Here is a 22,043-nt window from a genome sequence, read left to right as displayed (position 1 = left end):
AGTTTGCTAGACGGATCTCTTCAGCGAGACACTCTTTCATCGTTCCAAAGAGTGGGAGTCCTGACAGAAGAGGCCTGGTCACCTCTGCTCCTCAGCTGGGGTTGTGGAATGGCCAGTGGGGTCTTTATTATCTCTATCTCTCAGTCTCTTTATACTGTACCTACTGGTAAGAGACGAGTATGTGTTGACCATGTGAATGTGCTCCCCTGCTCTGTATTTATGTTGTGATCTTACAGTTTTGTTGACCATTCAAAATACTTTACAATGCAACTTGCATTCACACACGTTCATATAGTGCTTCTGTACACTGCACTTTCTCTTGTCACCCTCCATTCACACACTGTCAGAGGCAATTTCCGAATCTTGCCCAAGGACACTTCAGAATGAACAGTAGAGCAGCCAGGGATTGAACCATCAACCTGATTAATGGGTCAGGGTAAGAAAAAATAATGGCATACAGGTTGTATGTCTTCAGTTAAAGGGACGGAAGTAGTGGCAAAATACTATCTCCTGAATATTGTGTTTACTTAATTCATTTTGATTTTTTATTTACATGACTGATTTTCCTATTTTGTTTTGTTAACCTATTTCAAAATGTGCCTCAAACATGTTCCTATGTTTTGGAATGTTTCATTCAGTTTAACAGCCTTTATTTAACTCTGTCTGTTTATCTGTATATTTGATCATCCCTGAGGTTGGTGTATTTCTTATGGAGACAATAAAAAGCATAATTAAAAAAGAAACGAAAACAAAACTGAGCTACATTTGCAAAGCGAGACAGAAGAAAGGATGTTCAAAGACTTTGTGCTCCTCAAATCTTCACTCATTGGTCCACTCCCACTGTCTTTGGAAGGAGCCTGATTGCTGCTCTACCTGAACATGTTAATCATACATAACATCCAGACACTGAGTTTTTCATGCATGTTCAAAACAGTCTGCTCCTGCCTCTATTTGAAGGGTGGTGTGTATCCATGCAGCCTGTGTATCTCTGGATGTGCATGTGTGAGTGTGTGTTGTCCAGCCTGTTCACGGGTGCATAGAGTCCATGTCTTCTGCTTCCCTGCTGCCCTCAGTGGGACACAACCCTCTTTCTACCCCTCTCCCTCTGCACCTCTGCCTCCCACCCTCCTCAACCCTCCGCCCACCCCTCTCCACTCTCACCTCTCTCTCTCTTTCTCCTGAGTTGACTTTTTTTCAGGGTTGTGCACATAGCCCCACCATCCCCAACCCACCACAACCCCCCCCCCCACCCTTCCTCTCGGACAGTTTTGCTCCGCCAGTTTCGCACTGTGCCGGGGCCTGGAGAGGAGTGAGGGAGCGGAAAGAGCAGCGAGAAGAGAGGATTTGGTGAACCGAGGAGAGACTGACGGGGGAGAGAGGGACCATGGCTGCTCTCTCTGCCTTGCTGAAGACCTGGGTGATACTGCAGACCTTGTGTCTGGCTCTAGCCCAAGTGGTGAGTGGGACAGGGGGAGGCCGAGACCTGCTCTGCTGAGGGCTTTGCCTCTTTATTCTGAGGGTTCAGGGAGGGTAAGGGCCCCTGGAAAGGGCCTGTGAGCTCTGGGTGTCTTGAGGTGATGTTGTGGGCTGTTTGCTGTCTTGGTGTTGGTTAATGTGATCAAAATTGGCTGTTGAATCTTGACACTTGAGAATGCATGCATGTAAAAAAATAGCAATCAAGATGATCCTTGATCAAGGTGAGCTTGAAATGTTTTTGCTGCTGTGGGGACAAAATGAAACTGGGACTATCTTCTGTGGATTATCATCCTCCGAGTTTGGACTCTCTTCTCCCATTGCTTCAGAGGATTTCACCGGGGTCACCTTGTTTTTCAAGAAGACTTTTATTCAAGGGAAATGGAAGAAAATATAAGTTTTTTTTCTGTATTTTCATCTGCAAACTCAACAGCCAGGAAAGAGATGGAAATCAGTGGACTGGACACACACACATGCAGACACACATTTTGCCCACTGGGTGTGAAAATCCCTATTCAAACAGACACCTACATGTTATCTACTGGATTTCACTCTTAAGGATTATTTTCTTTTCTTATTGTTTGTATTTTTTGGTACATTTTTCTTGAGCATTCGAAGAATCCAGAGTTGGATTAACACCTGATGAACTGGCTGATCCACTGACATGATGGTATTCAATAGAGGCTGAGGAGACAGTGAGGTGGAGGGGGGGGGGTAAACAGTGCCAGTCTCATGACCCCCTCCTCCCACATTCCTCCTCACTCCTTTGTTTTTACCTCTTTACTTACAACCAATTATTTTTAATATTACCCTCAATTTCTCCACAGCAACCAGCCCAGAATGGACTGATGTGTTATAACAAATACGACTTTATGCAATATTTACTTTTGCTGCATTACCTGTTGTTGACAAATTGATAAGAGAGGATATAATCTTTAAAGTATATTATTATATGTACTTCTATCTGAATGATTTGAATTAATGCTAGCTATTTCATTGATAAAATCAATTTAAAATATTAAATTAAATTAAATATATTTATTACTTGTATTTTCTTCTATTATATTACTATGTGTGATTGAAACATTTGGAATTATTGATTTAATTATCACCATATTATGTTTCTACTGGATATTGCCCTTATAATATTGTTTTTTATGATAAAAAGTGTCACGTAATCTAAACGTGTGTGTCTGTGTGTGTTTCAGACGGGTCCACCTGGACCTCAGGGCCAGCCCGGCCCAGCAGGCCCCTCTGGCACTCCTGGGTCAGACGGCATTGATGTGAGTATCCACACAGGTTTGCCCAACAGGTCTGTCACAAAGATGGTCATTGTACCACAGAAATACCAAAGCCCCTGCTACTCCGCAGGACCGGAGTCTTACCAGCAGAGGGCACTGCAAATGAAAACACGCTGGCACAAAAGCTCTCTGTTCCCAGCAGAGAGAGGGGTCTTTGAGGGGGGACCCTCAGCTCAATCCTGAGTTTGTGTCCCAGTAACGTGATACATTTGAGATATTCTCGGGGTTAACTACACACAGGTTGAATACATATGTATAATTATGCTGCAGTGGTGCAAGAAACAAACATCCTGTAAGGGCCAGGCTGCAGTGAAGCTTTGGTTTTTAATGGTGATACAAAATCACATGTAATTAAACACTTGATAGGTTTCATCTTATATGTATGAGCTATGAAGAAATGTGCATAATCTCAAACTTTATTGCACCACTTTCATCACAGATCCACTGAGGGTCCATTTTCTAAACTATGTTTCCCACACTGGAGCAGCAAGGACATCAACCTAAAGAAGAGTCCAAACTTTATTTAAAAAAAAGAAAACTAAAAACATGTTTTGATTCCCCCAAAGTGTATAGAGTCTTGGTCATTTCTTTATATTATGTATTTAACTTTAGTTAATCATATAAAACACAGCCGTCAGATGTTTTACACTGAGAGGACAGCATCTTAAAAAGTTGCATAAAACAAAAAGATGTTTGTAAGTGTTATGAACGTCTTCCATGTCAGATGAAACATTCTCCCACAAATGAAATCTTCACTCCATCTCTCTGCAGGGAGACCAAGGACCTCCTGGATCCCCTGGACCACCAGTAAGTTTACACTCTGCTGTGTATTGGATGTTACATTGATAAAAGATGTTTAAAGTTTGATGTATGTGTCCTTGTTTTTAGTTATCAACAACAGTGTGTCTGCTTTAACTTAGGGGCAAAAGGGAGAGCCAGGAGAACCAGGTCCTGATGGAGTGCCAGGAGAGAATGGCATTGATGTAAGTACACAGACGGATGTGTGAGAGAGAGACAATGAGACAAAGTGAAAGAGAGAGCGGGAAGTAAGAAATGGATATGACAATAGCTAAGAAATGATCACAAACAAAACTGGTTCCCAAAAGAGACGTTCTGAGTGGATTCGAGAGAAAAGAGACAGAGAAGGAGACTGAAGAATTAGTGTGAACACATTCCAAAAGGGTTGGTATGACAGGAATTAACTGTTGTGTAAACTAAGTTCAAAAGAATTATTTTTGAGAGTACACACAGTGGAAAAAATCAAAAAACACATTTACAATTTAGAAAAGTAAACTGTAAAGAAAACCTTTCTCGGGTGAAATAAATAACGAGATAACATAAGGTATAAGGTAACATAATTGCCCTTTTGACCACTAGAGGTGCAGAGGAGCAATGTATTGATAAGCAGGTCCCTGAGAGTTTAGATCACTTGTCGTATTACCACATACACAAGGACGCACACGTGTGTGTGAATTGAAGTGATATACATATATTTACATATACATATACATACTGACTGGAGAAGGAGGATGAATTTGAAACAACAATCCTAAATGAAGCTCTTCTTATAGCACTGTTTTTCCTGAGCTTTCTGTAAACTCCTCTTCAGCTTAATTGATATTAATGTGATATTTAAAGCATTTTGTGATGCTTCTATTACTTATTCTCACTGTTATATCATATAATCAGCATTGTCTCAGTTTAGAAAATGAAGCTCCACATTTGCTGAACTGTTTTCATATCATGTCATTCAGACGTTTCCTTTGTGGATTTGAACTGTAATAACAGCAAAGTTGATGTTGTTATGCAACACTGACCCTTAAACTCCTGAATATTTAGTGCATGGAGTTGTGGTTTAAATGGATGGCTGTTTGGAGGAAGTGTAGGGAAAATGTTCTCCTTTGTAACCACATGAACATTAAATATAAAATAATATATAATAATTACATCTCTAGGAATCCCAGGTAGTGAGTAAAGACCAGTAAATGGGTTTGTAATGATTTTTAAGCTTCAGTTATGGATTGGTCTGATAATGATTGTGAACTAACTGAAGACAGAGAGTGTGAGGAGAGTGGAATTAATGTCAATGCCTAATGGTCACATGCTTAAAGACACACACACACACACACACACACACACACACACACACACACATTCCTCAGAGATTTATCCTGTAATCCGCCCTGGAATCTCAGATTTGTTTCCTAATTACTTACAAGAACAGTGTCAACATCGATCAAATGTACTATTGAACCTGTTCGCGAGGTGAATTCAAGTCACATGAGGCCTTTTGAAAAACACAGTGGTAACTGATCATATATTCTTTAACCTCCTCAGTGGTTTTCCTTTCTATACGTATTGACTTTATCACTTCTCCCTGCTTGTCTCTAGGGTTTGATCGGAGCAAAGGGTGACCGAGGTCCTGTTGGGAGCCCTGGCCCTAAGGCAAGTGTCTAAACCTCCACCTGGAAATATTATTATTACATCTGATTACACTGCTGCTCTGTGGAAAACCTGTATCTCAAACATTAGCATGTCTCATCTCTTGTTGTTATTGTTGATGGAATAAAACTTTCATAATTCACCAGGGTCAGTTTTTACAAGAGTCATTTTCATTTTATCTTGTCTCTGAGAAGATTATGATAATTGTTTTGTCTCTGAATATTTTTGTGATAAAATATTGTTTCACCTTCAGTACGACATTTTTAATGGTAATATTGTCGTCATTTATTTTGTGTGGGAGACAAACGTGTTACCTCTGTATTTATATATTTGTTTACTGTCGTCTTCAGGGTCAACCTGGACCAAGTGGTGAGCCCGGCCCTCCTGTAAGTACATTTTTAGTATGATGAGTGAATACATTCAATAAATATATTTTATCTTACACTAAAAACAGAACGTACATAAATGCTTTACTTGAAGTAAAAATAACTATTGAACAATGTAAAACCACTCTCACTTACAAAAGTACAGAAGTATAATCAGCAACATGCATCAAAGGTTGCCCACCATAAAAAGAACATCTAAAACAGTCATTGTTAGGCTTTTATGCACTGACTATGCACTCTTTGATGGATGTTATACTTCTTGCGGACCGCTAGATGGCGCTGTGCCACAGCCTCACAGCTTCAACTCCTCTGACACAGCTAAGAAGTGAAATGTCTGTACACTCCTTCTCCTTCTCATTTTTCTGAATTTTCTCTGCTTTGCTGCAGTTTGTGGGCCTTTTACAATTATTTCAACAAAGATATCTCAACTGATAAAGAACTTGTGGAGCCTGAACCAGACCTTGATTTTTCTCTAAGGCGTCACAAGTTGAACATTTTAATAAGCTGTTGTGTATCATATTTGACACATGAATCATCACTTTTTTACGTATTTTTGGGGCTTTTAATTGCTTATAATGGATCAGAATCAGAATCAGAAGTACTTTATTAATAGGACAGATAGGACAGAGTATGCTTGTGAAAGGTAGATAGAGAGAGAGTGGGGGAGGACATGTATACATGGCTGCAGGTCAGAATTGAACTTGGGTCTCTGCTGGTTGAGGCCTTGCCTTGTTGGGGTGGCAGCTCTACCAGATGAACTATACGCCACCCCATGAATTTTATGCACAGTTCGAAGTGTAGCGGTCAGAATGTGCAATGCATTCATCTGAAATTGAAGTAGAAGTGTAATATTGCATAAAATTGATATAATCAAGCAATGTACAAATACCTCAAAACTGTACTTAAATAGATATAGAGTGTATATTTATATAAGCTTTGATAAATCAGATCACCTCATCTGGTAGGGCTGACATGATACTTAGGAGCTGACTCATGACTGAATTAAATATTAGGTTTGAAGCCAAATCCTCAACATACTGTGATCCAGCTGCTCTCGTACAGCAAACTCCCGACTCCCTTTGTGTCTTCATGCTTGAATGCCGGACCAGCTGTGCCCTCTTTTGGGTTCAATCTGTCCAGATGTGGCATATGCTTCCTACAGCTGACATGAGCCTTAATCCTGCACACCACCCGCACTAAAGAAGCAACGCGTCGTCTGTGATCCACATGTTGTGTTCACATTATGCTCCGATGCTACCACTGACTTAATGCTCCAGCAAAGGCAAGGCCAGTCATTCAAACAGTGCAAAGTGGGCATGTGTAATACAGTGGGGCGCCACTAGGTGGTGCTCTGTGTCCATCTATCACACAGCATTCAGTGTGTTTAAAACTTAGAGTCACACATGCAACACTATATGTTAAATCCTTTTTGCGGCATTAGTAGGTGTGTTGTAGGTGTTTACTGTGTTGTACTGTGCTGTGCTGTGTCGTGTTTTGTGTTGTGTTGTGTCGTATCGTGTCGTGTGGTGTTGTACACTCTCCCAGACAGGAGATCCTGCCCTGTGGGATGTTCTTCCTTCAGCAAGGCTTATGCTGTGTTTATAATTAATTCCAAGCAAAAGACACAGTAAACATTAACTGATTGCATTCTGCGTCTTTGTTCTTCCTGAGCACTGTTTATCCTGCACTCTGACACCGCATGCACGCATTACTGAATTAACGCTGCTGTTATTAATTGGCTTTCGCCAACGTTAATTGATACTTTGACGGATTGGTTCCACTTGTTTCTTGAGTGATTAACCCTTTGTCTATTCCGTCCTCGCAGGGATCAGGCCTTCCAGGACTGGCTGTAAGTAGCTTGTTTGATATAATATAATTACGCCTTTATCACTTAATAGCTTTAGCTTGAGGTGTGGAAATCATTCTGTGGGATGTTGGGTGTGTATCATAACTGGTTCTGTGTGTCTCTCTGTGTAGGGAGCTCTCGGGGCAATTGGTCTTCCAGGTGAAATTGGGGCAAATGGGCCAAAGGTAAGAAACCGGCTTCAGTTTATAATGCTTCCTTCAGGATTATAAAACAATATTAACATGTAATGTGCAGCTCACATCTTCACCTTTTCAGTTTTAAATTAGTTTCCCTCCTTTCCTCCGCTGTATTCAGGGTGTCATGGGACCACCTGGACCTCCAGGACTTCCTGGGCCTCCTGGCAAGCCTGTAAGTGTCCAACCAGGACGCATTTCATTAATCAAATCTTCGAATCTTTTCTTCTAATTGGACAAACGTGATGATAATAAAAAAAAGTAGTCTTATTAAATGATGCGGTAAAATTACAGCAGACAATACATTAAAGAACAAAAACTCTGCCCAGGACTGTGTAACTTGCAGCTGCTACATCTGTTGTTTTATTCTAAATGTTTCAAGCTCACAGCCTTTCAAAGATACGTTAGAACTTTAAGCTCCAAATATTCATGAAATAAACATTAGTTACATACATTTCTTATGTACATTTCTCCCAGCCCCTTAATTTCAATGTTAACACAGCCTGGTTGAAGAAGATGAAGAACTAGGTAGTTAGAATTAGCAAAAAACTGTAGTTAAATGAATACTTGACTTTTCAGGCTAATAACACTTCTGAAATTTTAATAAAATCTTTTAACAATATAGCAGCCATTTTGTAACTTAAAAATACATAAGGTAAAGACACATTTTTGATAATGATCCTCTATTGCTAATTTTGAACAAGAAATTGAGCTGGACATTTTACATTGAAAAATAAACTAATCAGTGCTGTGGTTGACGACTGCGGTCCCTTATCCTGATCAGCTTCACCATAATCTTCGTCACATCTGTGCTGTAAATTCTGATTATATTGGCTCATCTGCACTTAGCTAATATCAGTTAATCTATCGGTCCAGGAGATTCATCAGTTTAGCTCTAATAGCAATACACTAAAACTTCAATCATAGAAAAGATGTCTCAGTAAATCATTTCATATCTGTGACAGACGACGGTCTTCTATTTTTTTTGTTGAGAATGGTGATATCAGCTGTGTGAGATAAATGAGCTACCAGTCGCTCACTGGGCTTAATCAACCATGTAGTGACACCAGTTTAATTGCAGTTGACGAATTTTATAGAAACGTGGTCACATTGTAAAAGTGAGGCAAAGACGAAACTCACCATCACATCTGCCAATGTTGAAATATGATCTTTTCTGCAGAATTACCAGCAAATATAATCTTTATTTCCCTTTTTTTACGTAGTGTATGATAACAAAAAGATGTAAAACAGCCAGAGCTCACTGCTGCATGAACAGGTCCCAGCAGACACCAAGTGGAGAGATATCACAAACACTTTTGAGCAGTACACTTTCAAGTCTATTTTCCAATGGTGTAGTTCTAAGAATGGGAGGGGGAGGAGGCGGTGTCTTCATTGAGAGTGATGGTCCCAGCCCAGGAGAGTGTATTTGTTTAGCTTTAGTGCTGTCCTAGGGTAAATAAACCCCCATTAGATCATTGGGCTGTCTCATCTGACTGTAGCAGGAATACATCAGCCCCTCTAGAGATACTGCTCTTTCTAACTCAATCTATAAACAGAGAGAGAGAGGGAAAGATGGAGGGACAAATTGTGAGAGAGAGGGAGAGAGAGAAAACACAAGAGTGCTGGCAAGAGCAACTGTCACCAGGTGACTTTTTTCAGACATCCACCTATTTCTCTGTCTTTCTGTCCATCAAGGGTCCTCCAGGGAAGTTCATCGGTGGAGAGGAGGGGAGTGCAGACTTCCAGGTGAGATTAGATGACATCTACTGTCTTGCAAATTTGTTTTGATGCGCTTCCACTTTTCATAATCTGCAAATCTCCCTCTCTCTCACTTTCTATCTCTCTCTCAACAGTGTCCTCTTAACTGTCCAGCAGGACCAAAAGGCCCTCAGGGACTACAGGGTGTCAAGGTGAGTGCTATGCCTGAAGTTGATTGCTCCTAGGGATTTTGATGATTATGTTATGTTAGAAAATTGTTCCGACACCTGACTGACTTATTTTTTGCCTTCTAGGGACACAAAGGACGTGCAGGTGTTCTTGGAGAGCCTGGCAGCATAGGAAAAACGGTGAGTTGCACAATCTGCTGCTAGAGAGCATCCACGAAAGCACTCAAACACTTATTCTTGAAAATGTTGCACAGTCTCGCACTACTCGCCCACCATTCTGGACCAGAAGAAGCAAGGATTAGCTCTAATGAAGCCCCCCGAGGCACATGACTGGCACTAATCTGGCTGCGATTAGTCAGGCCTGGCCTCGGCCCTGCAGACAGGAGCCAGATGAAAGTCGTGGCGAAGATGCAGGTACATAAAGGGGAGGATGAGAGAGTCAGGGTTCATGCAGCCCTCTCACCTCGCTGTATTAAACAGAGCTAATGAGCACACGGTGGGCTCCAAGGGAGCGGTGAGCCAAGCCCCAGGAATTAGCCTCTGATCTTCCCACACAAGGAGTCTGCTGGCAGTGCTTAGACGCTCTAAACCGAGTATTTTAGAAGACCTGCCTGTACTCAAGGCCGCTCTACGGTGCTGCTCCTTCTTTCTTCTCCTTGAAGACAGTGTGCACAAGCTGTTTACGTCCCCACTAGCTGTTACCATCTGTGAAAAATGTGCCGTCGCTGTGAGTTGGTGCATTACTGATGACTCTGTGATGCAAGATCAGTATCACATTTATCTCTGGCATGCTGAAAAATATAAAACTAGACCAGCGCTCAAACTGGATGATAAGCTGAGGTCCACTTTTGATGGGTTTTTCTTCTCTAACTGGACCGAAATTATGAGATGGTTGTGACAGTTGCAATAAGATTAGTTCAAAATATGTTTTTGTAAGTAGAGAAAGATGCAATCAGCTTAGCTTAGCTTATTTTAGTTTAGCTTGGCCTAGGTTTGCTTAGCGTAAAGATTGGAAGCAGAGGAAACAGCTAACCCGAACCAAAGTTCAAAATTACGCCCCCTAAATAATCATTAGAGTTATTTACTTATGTTGTTATTTTCTCGACTGGTAGTTTAGCTTTTAGTGTTCAAAAATGTCAGTAAGTCTACAGGAAGTCACTGGCCTGGCCAAAAAATTGGGACAGTAGGCAACACCCCACAAACCAACTTGCCGTTTTGGTTAAAGGTTAATTAGTGACCTTTAGAGATGATAGTAAGCACATTTTCAAACTTTGTCCCAAGCAAAGCCAATTGCTATTTGTGCAAAACCAAACTCATAACCCCTTTCTCCAGCTCCATGTACAAAGACATGATAAGGCTACAGCTCTGCTAAATCTCTGCAAGAAACCAAAACTATTCCTACAATAACACAGATCCATTATTTAAATGAGTTCATCTTCTATGACCACGTGTTGATGGTTGTTTGACTAACCTTTCCATTCATTGTTGGAAACATTACGGAAAAATACCTCCTCCAAGTTTATGAAAATTCTTTGAATGTGATATGATTGGTAGCAGGAGCATGTGCTACAGAGAGCAGCACAGAATAAGAATAACCAATCAGCCTTGTCTTTTTATCTCCTCCACCAGGGCCTCAGGGGAGAATTGGGCATCTCTGGGGAACAAGGCATCCCAGGACCTCCGGTACGCTGAAAATTCAACTTTCAGTCACCTGGCAAAGTTAGAAATACAGGCTAATATTGTATTGTTTTCACATAGTATCATCTTGTACTGACAGAACCCAGTGTTCTGTCATTTTTAGTGTGGTCGTGGTCAAGGTCAGCTTCGTTACTTTGCTGTTCTTTGCTTCTTCATCAGGGTCCGACGGGTCTGAGGGGTTATCCAGGAATGATGGGTCCTAAAGGAGAAGCAGTGAGTACCACATTTCTTTTTTCTTATTCACTAACTTATACTTTGTCCTCTTTCTCTGCGGGTACAATGCTGCTCTCATTCTTAGACAAGCACCAATAAGGAGCCACAGCCAAACCTTTGCCCACTATACAAACATCATCCATTAACGGCAATGGGGACATATGGAAATGACGCTAACACAAATCTCTCCCCTCCCTCTAATGAGTTGGGGTTGTCTGGGTCCACGGTGCCTCCATCTGTAGTTAATGACCCGCTGTAGCCATCCGTCTTACTGTTAACATTAGCCGCGTTAGCCAAGTTAGCGCCCCGGCTTAGTGCCAAAGCAAGAGTGGCTGGCGCTCTGTGTAGCTCCCATTAGTGAAGTGAGTTAAGCACTAATTAGCCCTTTATCACAATGAATCGTAGGCTACCACAACTTAGCATCCTCCCTGATCTGAGGTGATTAATGGCACTTTTTTGTTTTCCTGTAGGGGCCTCGCGGTTACAAGGGCATCAACGGACCTGTTGGAATTCCCGGACCTCCTGTAAGAACACACACAAAATGACTTGACTAATAATAGAATAACAGGTTTCTCAGGTGCTTTAAGTCTCTCTTTGTTGTTTGCAGGGCGAGGAGGGACCTCAGGGACCACCCGGAGAGGCAGGAGACAAGGGAGACAAAGTAGGTGACTCTCCTAAGTTTTTTGCCAAAGCTACATGGCACAAGACAAAAAAAAAATATTCTCAGAACTCAAATGGGGACTGTGATCCCGATGTGCTTTATGAAAACACACTGGCGCTGATTTGCTTATCCTTCGCAGGGCAACCGAGGTATCCAGGGCCCACAGGGTGCGGTCGGCAAAAAGGGAGAGAATGTGAGTGATCACACTTTTGTTTATGTGCCACACAGCCGTGTTCGGAGAGGTTGCCAAAAAAAGTCCACTGACTCATCTGTCTGCTTTTTGCAGGGTCTGCCGGGTATTGATGGAAAAGATGGCACACCTGGTACTCCTGGAATCAAGGTAAGGGCTGCCAGCCGCGATAATTATGAGCAACTTCAATCTCTGTAAAAGACGGCAATTAATTCTTCGTCTGTTCTCCCTCCTGCAGGGCGGCCCCGGTCAGGCTGGGATGCCAGGTCCTCCCGGTCCTCAGGGAGCAGCGGTGAGTGATCCTTCAGTGTACTGCCGCGGGGAAGATTATTTTTGTCTGAGGATTGTTCAATACTGCCACTAAAAGGCACATGCAAATAAGCCTGTCTGTAAATGCTTATTGTCAACTCAGTCCACGTAGTGGCTTCAGTCTTTTTCTTCTCCTCAAATCATCTAAGCCAGAACACAGACGGAAGGAAACAGGCTCAAAGCAGCTTATATGTTTTGTTTTCTGGGCTCTTATCCAGGTTTACAGTGACCCTGTGGCCGGCGCGCTTTTAGAATTTAAACCACCTTGAAACAGTGTTCTCCCTCCCACTGCGAGCGATTCATCACAATCAGACCATTGTGTATATTTGCCTGTGTGTTTGTGTGCGTCATTCTGACCAAGGAGTAATGGAGCATGAGATGCACACTTTTTCTGTGTGGTCATTGCAGTAACTCTGACACTGTTGCAAACTCAAGTACCACAAGTTAGCCTGCTTTATGCCCTGCTGTCACACACACACATATATATACACACACATGCTCTGCCTATTCTCTTTATCATTAATATTGTCATTAATTTCAGGCATGACTTTTATAACCACCTATTCACCTGCACCCACACACTAATATCCACATCCATTTCCCAACAGTGTTTTCAGGTTATAGTACAGAGGTCACACTCTCTGTATATTTCACACACATTAAATCAAGTGTGCAACGCACTGTCAGATTACAAGATACAGAAGTTTTCTTTTAGAAACATACAGCTAATGTCTCCTGCTGAAATCAGTCCAGGGATGATGTAACTACATTGGTTTCATCTTTACGACACAAAAGCCGGGATGCCAGATACAGGATATGAATGCAACTTTGGATTTCCTCTTATTTTAGTCATGTTTATTCTCTCCGTAGGGGTTGCCTGGCAGTCCTGGGGCTAAAGGTGGAGCTGGAGCTAAGGTAAAGCTTTTACCAACTAATTGCATTATTTTATATGTACCTTTTCTTCTTTTTAATTATATATTTCTGTTTAGGGTGAGCCTGGACCTCGAGGACATGGTGGCATGTCTGGTGCGCCTGGACCTCTGGTAAACATGCAACCACTCTTAAGGGATTACAGTTGCTTTCATACTGTATGTTGTGCAGTTACAGTGATTAATTGTACTTTTGCATCCTCCTAGGGTGAGCCTGGTCTTCCTGGTGAGGCTGGTATGGAAGGAGTACCTGGGCCTAAGGTACAAATCCACAGTTACATTAAAAATGCAAAACCGCTGCTGCTTTAAAACCACATTCACTCACCTTTTGTTGACTCCTGCAGGGCGACAGAGGCCAGCGGGGACCGGTTGGGCCACAGGGAGCAGTCGGCAAACCTGTAGGTTACATTGTGTCTTCGTATTTATGAGTCAGGTCTTACAAACTATTTCAAGCTGATTGTCAGGTTTTAGTTCTGATACTACTTATGTGACGTCCAAACAGGGGAGCAAAGGAGAGAGAGGACCCATGGGAATGCCAGGTGCACAGGGCCTTAGTGGAACCAAGGGAGACAAGGTAAGTGTGTGTGATTGTGTGTGCACGGACAAATGAACAATTTTTATGTGTGAGACATGTACTGTACATCATTTCCTATTTTCAAACATACCTCATAGACAGTTACATAGACTTGTCCATTGGGGGCACTGTTTAACCATGAATAAAAGTCCCATAAGTCCACATTAAATCAGATGAGGCAAACTGTATACATAAGCAATATTTTAGAACAACTTTAAAACAATTTGCTTTTTTAAATGTTGCAACAAAATGAAGTGCATGGCGAGCTAATTAAACTTCTCTTCTTTACTTTGTCAATCAACGAGTCTGATATTAAAATTCGATCATGTTACATGATCTCAAACCATCTTTCTTTGCAGGGCTTCCAAGGAAAAGGTGGCTCAAAGGGAGACGTTGTGAGTTGCAGTTCTCCTCTTTCAAACTGGACTGTCTGAGGCCTCATACATCTCATACACCAGCTTCACTCTTCCAAAAATATTTCCAAAGTCATCCCTCTCCCTCACCACTCTTCATGTTCTCCTTTCTGTCACTTTTTTTAGGGTGACCCCGGCGTTGAGGGACTGGCTGGTGAGAAAGGTGAAAAGGTAAAAATTCACGGTAGCTCAAGCCTCAGCCGTTTCAAACTGTTTATTTTTTTCCGAAGAGACCACAAAAAGATTTATACATTTGGTTCTAAAGGCAGCAGAGCAGAGTGATATATGGTAGAAATCGTTATCGCCGTGCAGACGTTAGGAAGAAGAGGAAGTCTGCTTTTGAATTTGCATACAAATCCCCATAATAATCCAGATGGCAAATGAGCTATTTACACGACAGTGGAGCAACGATGCATGTTGGCTCTTCGAAGCCTGATTTTTGTAGACATTCATTTACAATATTCATTGATGAATTATTGCTCAATGAGTGTCTCTGAGGCAGAAATGATGAATGTCTGTGTGTGTCTTTGCTGTGACAGGGTTTGTCTGGTGAACCTGGGCCCAAAGGACAGGTGAGCATCAAACTCAATTTTTCCATCATCCATTTTCCTAAATGCGCTTATCCTTCCTAAATCCGCTTATCTTAACAGCAAGGAATTAGGGGTGACTCTGGACACAACGGACCCACTGGAGATCCTGGTAAACCAGGAGATCAGGGACCACCAGGGCTTCCTGGTCCAAGGGGACTCAACGGCGAGCGAGGAGTACCTGGCATGCCTGGTATTCAGGGATCAACTGTAAGTCCATGTTACAGTATAGATTCTAGATACGCAGACATGTTGGTTTCTGTCTCTTTGTGATGCTCAGTCTCCTCTTCCTTGCTCCAGGGGCGTGATGCATCCGACCAGCATATAATCGAAGTGGTGTTGAAGATGTTGCAGGGTGAGCGTCTGGACCTGAGTTTTCAGCTTTGATGTGCATAGGGGAGATTAGATTAGCTCATTTCCCAGAACTACTTTCATCTCCTGAGCAATCAGTTGCCCGTCATAAGACGGTAATTTAATCAAAATGATGATTCCTTCTCTTGGGTTACAGAGAGGCTAGCCGCAGTGGCGGTGAGTGCCAAGAGGGCTGTGCTGGGCGGCGCGGGTGTGATGGGACCTCCTGGGCCTCCTGGACCTCCAGGTTCATCTGGCCCTCAGGGGCCACATGGCCTGCCTGGTACCCGGGGCATCCCTGGCATGATTGGAGCACCTGGACAGATTGGAAACACGGGGCTTAAAGGTAGATAAACACTACTTCTGTTGAAATGTATGTTGAAATTAGAGACTTTTATCTGATTAATTTATATGCTCCACAGGAAAGAGAGGAGCAAAGGGAGAGAGGGGAGATCTAGGTAAACCTCACCCAGGACCACCAGGACCTCCTGGAATACAAGGTAAAAGAGTCTGGATGAAAGTCTGCAAGATCTATGCACATAAAACCAGGGCAATCTTAGAGGCAAAGTGGGCAATTATCTGAAATTACCCAAGAATGGCAATGACAATTCAATTCTGTGATCAGTTAAGTACAGAAGACTGCAACGATGGTCAAAAACCCCCTAATGAGGCCCCATACCACCGTTTCTCAACAGCTTCATAATGTTTGGTTGAGGACTACAATGTCCATGTGCATGTACATGTGTTTGTTGGGGGTGGGGTTCAATGTAGTGGCCCCTCCGTTACAATAAGTAAGTGAAGGACTTGACATTACAGTGTCTGTGACAGGAGAAGCTGCTCAAAGGCATTTTAAAAGCATCATTAACTCCAGTCATTTAACAGATGCTCGTGAATGTAATAGCAGAAGCAGACACTAATTCAAACTCACACACTCTATGCACATACACACAACTGCAATGTGTGCACACATGTAGTCCAGAAACTTGATCCGTTATATTTACCCCCACCAAAGGTCCTCCTGGTCTGGATGGTGTGGCTCGGGATGGCAGGCACGGTGAGAGAGGACCTCAGGGATCAGCCGGAGAGGCCGGTCGCCCTGGTAAGGCGGGCGCGCAGGGTCTGCCGGGCTTCTGCGAGGCAGCGATGTGTCTGGCCGCGTCAGCGTACACCTCCCCGAGACTACAGGAGGCGGGAACGATCAAAGGACCCAATGTTTAAGAGGCCTGTCTCTCCATCAGCAACTCAAGACATCACCCTGGAGAGAGGAGGAGGAAGAAGAGGAGGAGGAGAGAGAGAGAGAGAGAGACAGCTCCTCTCATGTCGGACAACATCAAGAACAAGGGGTGGGGGGACAATAATAGTGACTGGATGTATGGCGCCCCCTCCTGAAACTCCCAACCTTTAAGCTTTGACTGGCGGGACATACTCTGATCTTAATACCCCCCACATCACCGAGCAGCAGCTCACAGCCACCCACATGCTTTCTAGTATTTTTTGGATGACGTCAGTCCCCTCCATATTTCCCAGGAACATCTGCTTTTCCCTCCCACAACAGCGTCTCTGAGCTGAAACGTAAACCTGGTGAAAGATGCTTCTCTTTTACACCGAGGTCACTTTAAATGATTTTTACATATGCAGCATTTTATTTTTAAATGTTCAACATCACACCCGATGCCTTTAAAAGAGTACACAAATAAATGATTGCAACCTAATGTCACACTCAGTACTGTATTGTAAAATCTAGTATTTTCATCTGACAGCTTGAGTGATTTACCTCATGTGTACATTGCCTCCCTTTTTCCCCAAATCCCTGCTTTCTACCCAAGCCTCATTTTAAAAACTAACGACTAGCTTTATCTCTTCCTCTTGTTGCCTGGCAACAACATATCCCGATGGGCACTCCCATCTCCCACAATGCAGTGCTGTAAATCTTTGTAAATGTGTGTTGATTATTATGTAGAGAAAAATGAATGGGTTTCGATATGCACCAACAAAAATCCTGTGTTAATGAATTCAGTGAGTAATAAAAAAGTTCCTACAGAAATAATGAGTTCTCCAAACGAATCCGTTACCAGTGCGGATGTGCTCCCTATGCCACTGTCAAACTTTCCACAGGGTGTCGGCGATTTTGATTTATTTTCAACAACAAAACTATTTATTGTTCTTTATATAACCATCTGTAAAGAGGTTTTTTTTTTCTGGCTGTTCAGGTAAACCCAAACCAATAAAAAGGAACCTTTTGTAAAATCCAACTTTCCGCAGTATCATGTGGGGAATGGAAATCAGTGTCTTTGGTCTGTCTCGCCTCTTTCAGCTCCTTCTCATTTCTCATATTAAAGCAGGCATGTAAATAAACTCCTGTGCTTTGGAAGATATTTTTGCAGCGCCAACGCCCAAAAAACTTCTGACGCAATTAAGTGTAATTGATCAAATGTTTCAAACAACAAAAAAACACGCTTGTTCAGTTCTGCTTTCAAAATGACGGTTTTCATTCTCAAATGTTTCATTAAACAACATATGTCAGACAAAATGACAGCAAAGCAACAGATGCACAGGTGGAGTTGATGGATACACAGCTGAATGGGGCCTATCAGGCACAAGAAGTCAGTGGGCTCTTGGGCCAGAGCCTCTGTTTGAGGTGACAGAGTCAATCGATCCACTGATCAAAGAGGCTCAAAAGACCACAAACACACAAAACGATGCAAAGGAGACAAGTTAAAACACAAAAATACATAAAACAATATAAAAAGACACGAAATAGCACCAGATATGCTCAACTTCTGCTATTTTCTGGATATGCTACTAGCGGTGGAGGGGTCTTTTTCACATGTCTGTGCCCAGGGGCCCATTGTCTCGTAATATCTGGATGATCAATATTACATGATGATTGAAAAAGCAGTGGGATTCAGTTTGAAGTCAAACATTTCTCATGAGTTAGCTTGTGAGAAACTTGGAGAAACTGTGAATATGAATCATCCAATACTATTTTCTGATAAACAAGTACAAAAAACTAGAAAAAACTGCACCATTAAACACTTCTATTTTTTTTTATCCTCACATGTGATTGTTGGGGTTTTTGTGTCTGCAGAAAATGTGTTGCATTACAGTACCTGTGGTAATAGGGCTCAATTATTGCTCCTGTTTTTTCTTAAACAAGTGCCCGAGTGAAGTGGACAGATGGCTATTACAGCTACTTTGGAATACAAGATGAGATGCTTTAAAATGGCTGTTTCTCCACAAAGACCGGAGTTGAAATGAGCAAAATGTACCAGAGCAAAAAAAATAATTACAAAAAGCCAATGTGCTTTCTTATGTAAACACAATTTTCCTCTATAAATAATTTGTCTCTTACTGAACATTTATTCCCTTTTGAAAGCTTATAGAAAAATATCCCTGTGGCATGTTTTTGTTGCCGTGGAACCACTGACAATGAAAAATTAAGTGTTTAGCCATGCATACGACTTTTACCAAATCCTTTGAAAAGTATCAAAAGCCACCATATATATATAAATATAAATATATACAAAACAGTCAAAGAGGGTATGAATGCAAGTTTGCGACTTCTTCTGTTTCTACAAAACCGAAATACCTTTCTAGGGATATTCTCTTACAAGTCATATTCAAATATGTATCACACCTCAGGCACTGAGACAGAATATGAAATGAAATGAGCGGGATGCAATCCAAATGGGATTCAGTGACAAAGAAGAAAGATACGAGAGGTGGAAGCAAAGTGCTACGATAATTGTGTGTATTCTCTTCCTGCAGATTTAAGACGAAGAGAAAAAAATAACAGAAGAAGCCAGAATTAATCAAGGAGAAGAAAATACAGATTGTGATTCTTGTCACCTCCCCTGGGTTGTTTGAAAATGTACAAAAGGAGTGAAAACATAGTGAGAAAATAAGAGGCAGTTATAAAGCAATGAATTGGCTTTCACAGGGAGAAAGAATGACGCAATAAAAAAGTGCTGCTGGTGTGACGTAGACCTCAGATATGTGAGGACCTTACAATGAAATTATGCATTTTTGCTCAGAACTACAGTAAAAAACATCTGTGTGAGTAAAATGTATACAACTCAAATATAACAACAGGCGCTCAACTATTTAATCAAATTCACTAACTTTGGATCATGGTCTTTGGTAGTTCTGTCTTGTTTGTAGTCTCTTTGCTTCAGTCCCCTCTGCCCTTCTCCTCCATCACCTCTACCAGGGGCCCTTCATAGGTGGGCCCTTGGGGCTGTACTCTACTTGATGATGGCTCATACAGTCTGCAGGATTACACCGGCCATCATTTCCCTTTGTACCAGACTGACCAGGAGATCCTGGGATGCCGGGAACGCCCTGCTGACCAACAGGACCTGGAGGTCCCATTTTACCATAGCCAGGTGGCCCCGGGATGCCTGGAGGAATCAAGGAAAGAGAACAATTGTCATAAAAGTGCTGCTATCGCTGTCTTGGTTCTCAGGAGGCGGTATTATAAAAAAAATATTTACGTTTTAGTGGGAATCAATAGAATACAATACATTCTTCATGTATCTTTGCTTTGCTTCAGTATATTTATTTTCAGGTACTTTTCACTTACACTCACACATATGTATACATTTACACATATATCAGCAATTTAGTTTAATCTGTTTAGTTTAAAGTCATCAACAACAAATGTAAAATGTTTTAAGTACTTTCTCCACACTTTAAACATTTTTCCATGTACATGTTAATATCTGATATAATAAAAAGTTATTCTCATGAAATTTACTTTACTTTTTTATATTTACGGATTAAACAAACAAGGGCATGTTAGTTACTGATCTGTGCAGGTCGTGTGCTTTTTGTTCATATTGTTTCACCTTTGCAGGCTGTTTCCTGTGTTTGGCCTTTATGCAATGCTAAGCTAATCAACTGCTACCTTAATATTTCCCGTATATATAGCATCAACTGTAGCATCAATATTCTCATCTAACTCTGAGTTAAACTGTGAATAACATAAATGAAGGTTTATCCACAAACTGAAGGACTTTAAAGTTCTATTGGTGTGAACTCTAAAGTTCACTGTAGATGATGTTAATCATGAGGGAAACATGAAACATTGAAATCCTAATTAGAATCCTATTTTGACCATTTGATGTAAGCATGGTTGCTTTTTCAACCAAAAATGAAATCCACTGCAGGTGCTAATTTGCTAATTTAGCAAATGCTATCTGAGCTTTGTGATAATTAAAGCTTCTCAGATGTTGATTTGGTTGATTAGCAGCCTGCTAATTTTATTCAAGACAGTTAAGGAACGATGAAGAATTACTTTCATCAAGCAAGCAATTTACTAATCAACAAAACACAAACCTTTTAAAGTAATTAGCATTGTTTATGTGATATAATGTAAGTAAGGGGTGGAACATCAGGTGCAGCTAACATGTGTATGTGAAAGAAATTATAACTCAAATGTTTCAGTGTTTAAACTTTGTTTTATCAAATGTGTGAAACAGTGCACTCACTAATGGATTTACCACATCACTGAAGATATTGCTCAAACAAAATTGCTACCACTTTAGTTGCAAGTGGGGTACATTACCTGGTGCTCCTGGAGGTCCTACATCTCCCATCTCTCCAATACCCTTGTCTCCCTTTTCTCCATGTGGTCCTCGAGGTCCTACAGAAAAAGAATCATAAAGTTTAGGCACATGACACATGACAACACCATCGCCACGGTGCTTTGAGTGAAAGGCTCACCTGGGGGTCCTTGGGCTCCTGATCGGCCTTGTCTGCCGATCTGTCCGGGGAGGCCAGGTGCACCTGGGGACCCGGGATTACCTGGAGTACCGTCTTTCCCTGGGGCCCCGGGGCGACCTGGGGATGCCACCATCTCTACTGGCATCTGCATGCGAGACATGTAGTACCCCATTCTCTCTGGGGAGAGGAAACATGCAAAGAGAAGGTTTTCTCAGGTGTCAAGAGCTGTGGTGTCCCAGAGGAAAAAATTAAAATGATTTGACAGAGAGAGATACAAATCTGGAGATAAAACATTGCTTTGGTTTAGAAATTGTGGCCAGATGCACAGTAAAGATACACACAACACCAGCAGAGATAAGCTTGTCCCTACCATCGAAGATCTTGATGACCTGCTGGCGGATGAAGTTTTTGATTTCGTCATAATTGACTACAGCCTGTGAGAGGACAAAGGAAAAATTGGAGAAAAACATTAATCAAAGTAGATAATTAGAAATTTCATTATTTACAGGAACAGATGGAGACAGCGAGCGCCTCTGGCCACTATACTTATTAAGATGATTAAAAGTTAAAAATAACATAAAGATCAGGCTACTGTGCTGGAAGAGTTAGCAACATGAATCTCACATCATTTCCTGGTGAACCCTGAGGTCCAGGGAGCCCCGGGGTTCCTGCTGAGCCTTGACTTCCCCTCTCCCCTCTGGGACCGACTGGGCCAATCATGGGCTGTGCATCCTTGGAGTGGTATGCTCCACCACCAGGAGGCCCGGGTCTGCCTCTCTCACCTGGATTACCTTTCTGGCCTGGGGCCCCTGGTTCACCCTGGAAGGCACAATGTAAAGTAAGTGGATAAAAGCAAATCAGTGATT

General features: G+C 41.9%; 2 protein-coding genes across 4 annotated transcripts in view; one reads left to right on the top strand and one right to left on the bottom strand.

Moving 5' to 3' along the window:
• Window positions 1–1,238: 1,238 nt before the first annotated feature.
• col9a2 (procollagen, type IX, alpha 2) lies at window positions 1,239–17,705 on the top strand. Its single transcript, XM_069515832.1, has 32 exons — window positions 1,239–1,456; window positions 2,682–2,756; window positions 3,546–3,581; window positions 3,695–3,757; window positions 5,166–5,219; window positions 5,567–5,602; window positions 7,428–7,451; window positions 7,580–7,633; window positions 7,764–7,817; window positions 9,338–9,388; window positions 9,496–9,552; window positions 9,655–9,708; window positions 11,158–11,211; window positions 11,386–11,439; window positions 11,910–11,963; window positions 12,047–12,100; window positions 12,240–12,293; window positions 12,387–12,440; window positions 12,529–12,582; window positions 13,470–13,514; window positions 13,589–13,642; window positions 13,736–13,789; window positions 13,873–13,926; window positions 14,031–14,102; window positions 14,462–14,497; window positions 14,642–14,686; window positions 15,055–15,087; window positions 15,166–15,312; window positions 15,403–15,457; window positions 15,611–15,799; window positions 15,876–15,953; window positions 16,466–17,705. Exons 1-32 carry the CDS (start codon window positions 1,385–1,387, stop codon window positions 16,669–16,671), a joined length of 2,076 nt encoding a protein of 691 aa, XP_069371933.1. The 5' UTR covers window positions 1,239–1,384; the 3' UTR covers window positions 16,672–17,705.
• A 213-nt stretch (window positions 17,706–17,918) lies between these two features.
• col16a1 (collagen, type XVI, alpha 1) overlaps window positions 17,919–22,043 on the bottom strand; it is a 66,393-nt gene continuing 62,268 nt past the window's right edge. For all 3 annotated transcript variants that reach the window (XM_069515830.1, XM_020090567.2, XM_069515831.1), the window contains 5 exons: window positions 21,802–21,996; window positions 21,548–21,611; window positions 21,178–21,354; window positions 21,020–21,097; window positions 17,919–19,853 (listed from right to left, as the gene is read on the bottom strand). In XM_069515830.1, coding sequence (XP_069371931.1) covers window positions 19,657–19,853; window positions 21,020–21,097; window positions 21,178–21,354; window positions 21,548–21,611; window positions 21,802–21,996 — 711 coding nt within the window. In that variant the 3' untranslated portion in view covers window positions 17,919–19,656. The remainder of the gene's footprint in view (window positions 19,854–21,019; window positions 21,098–21,177; window positions 21,355–21,547; window positions 21,612–21,801; window positions 21,997–22,043) is intronic.

The sequence above is a fragment of the Paralichthys olivaceus genome, chromosome 20 (assembly GCF_024713975.1).
Source record: "Paralichthys olivaceus isolate ysfri-2021 chromosome 20, ASM2471397v2, whole genome shotgun sequence".
In the NCBI taxonomy this organism is placed as follows: Eukaryota; Metazoa; Chordata; class Actinopteri; order Pleuronectiformes; family Paralichthyidae; genus Paralichthys; species Paralichthys olivaceus.
The sequence above is the reverse complement of the archived record's forward strand: the minus strand, read 5'-3'. Positions and strand labels throughout refer to the sequence as shown.

Bases quoted from the DNA above. Each gene is read 5' to 3' on its own strand.
- col9a2 (XM_069515832.1), top strand. From the start codon at position 1,385: ATGGCTGCTCTCTCTGCCTTGCTGAAGACCTGGGTGATACTGCAGACC. The intron at 7,452-7,579 runs GTAAGTAGCTTG...CTCTCTGTGTAG, and splicing joins CAGGCCTTCCAGGACTGGCT to GGAGCTCTCGGGGCAATTGG. The intron at 15,088-15,165 runs GTGAGCATCAAA...TTATCTTAACAG, and splicing joins AACCTGGGCCCAAAGGACAG to CAAGGAATTAGGGGTGACTC.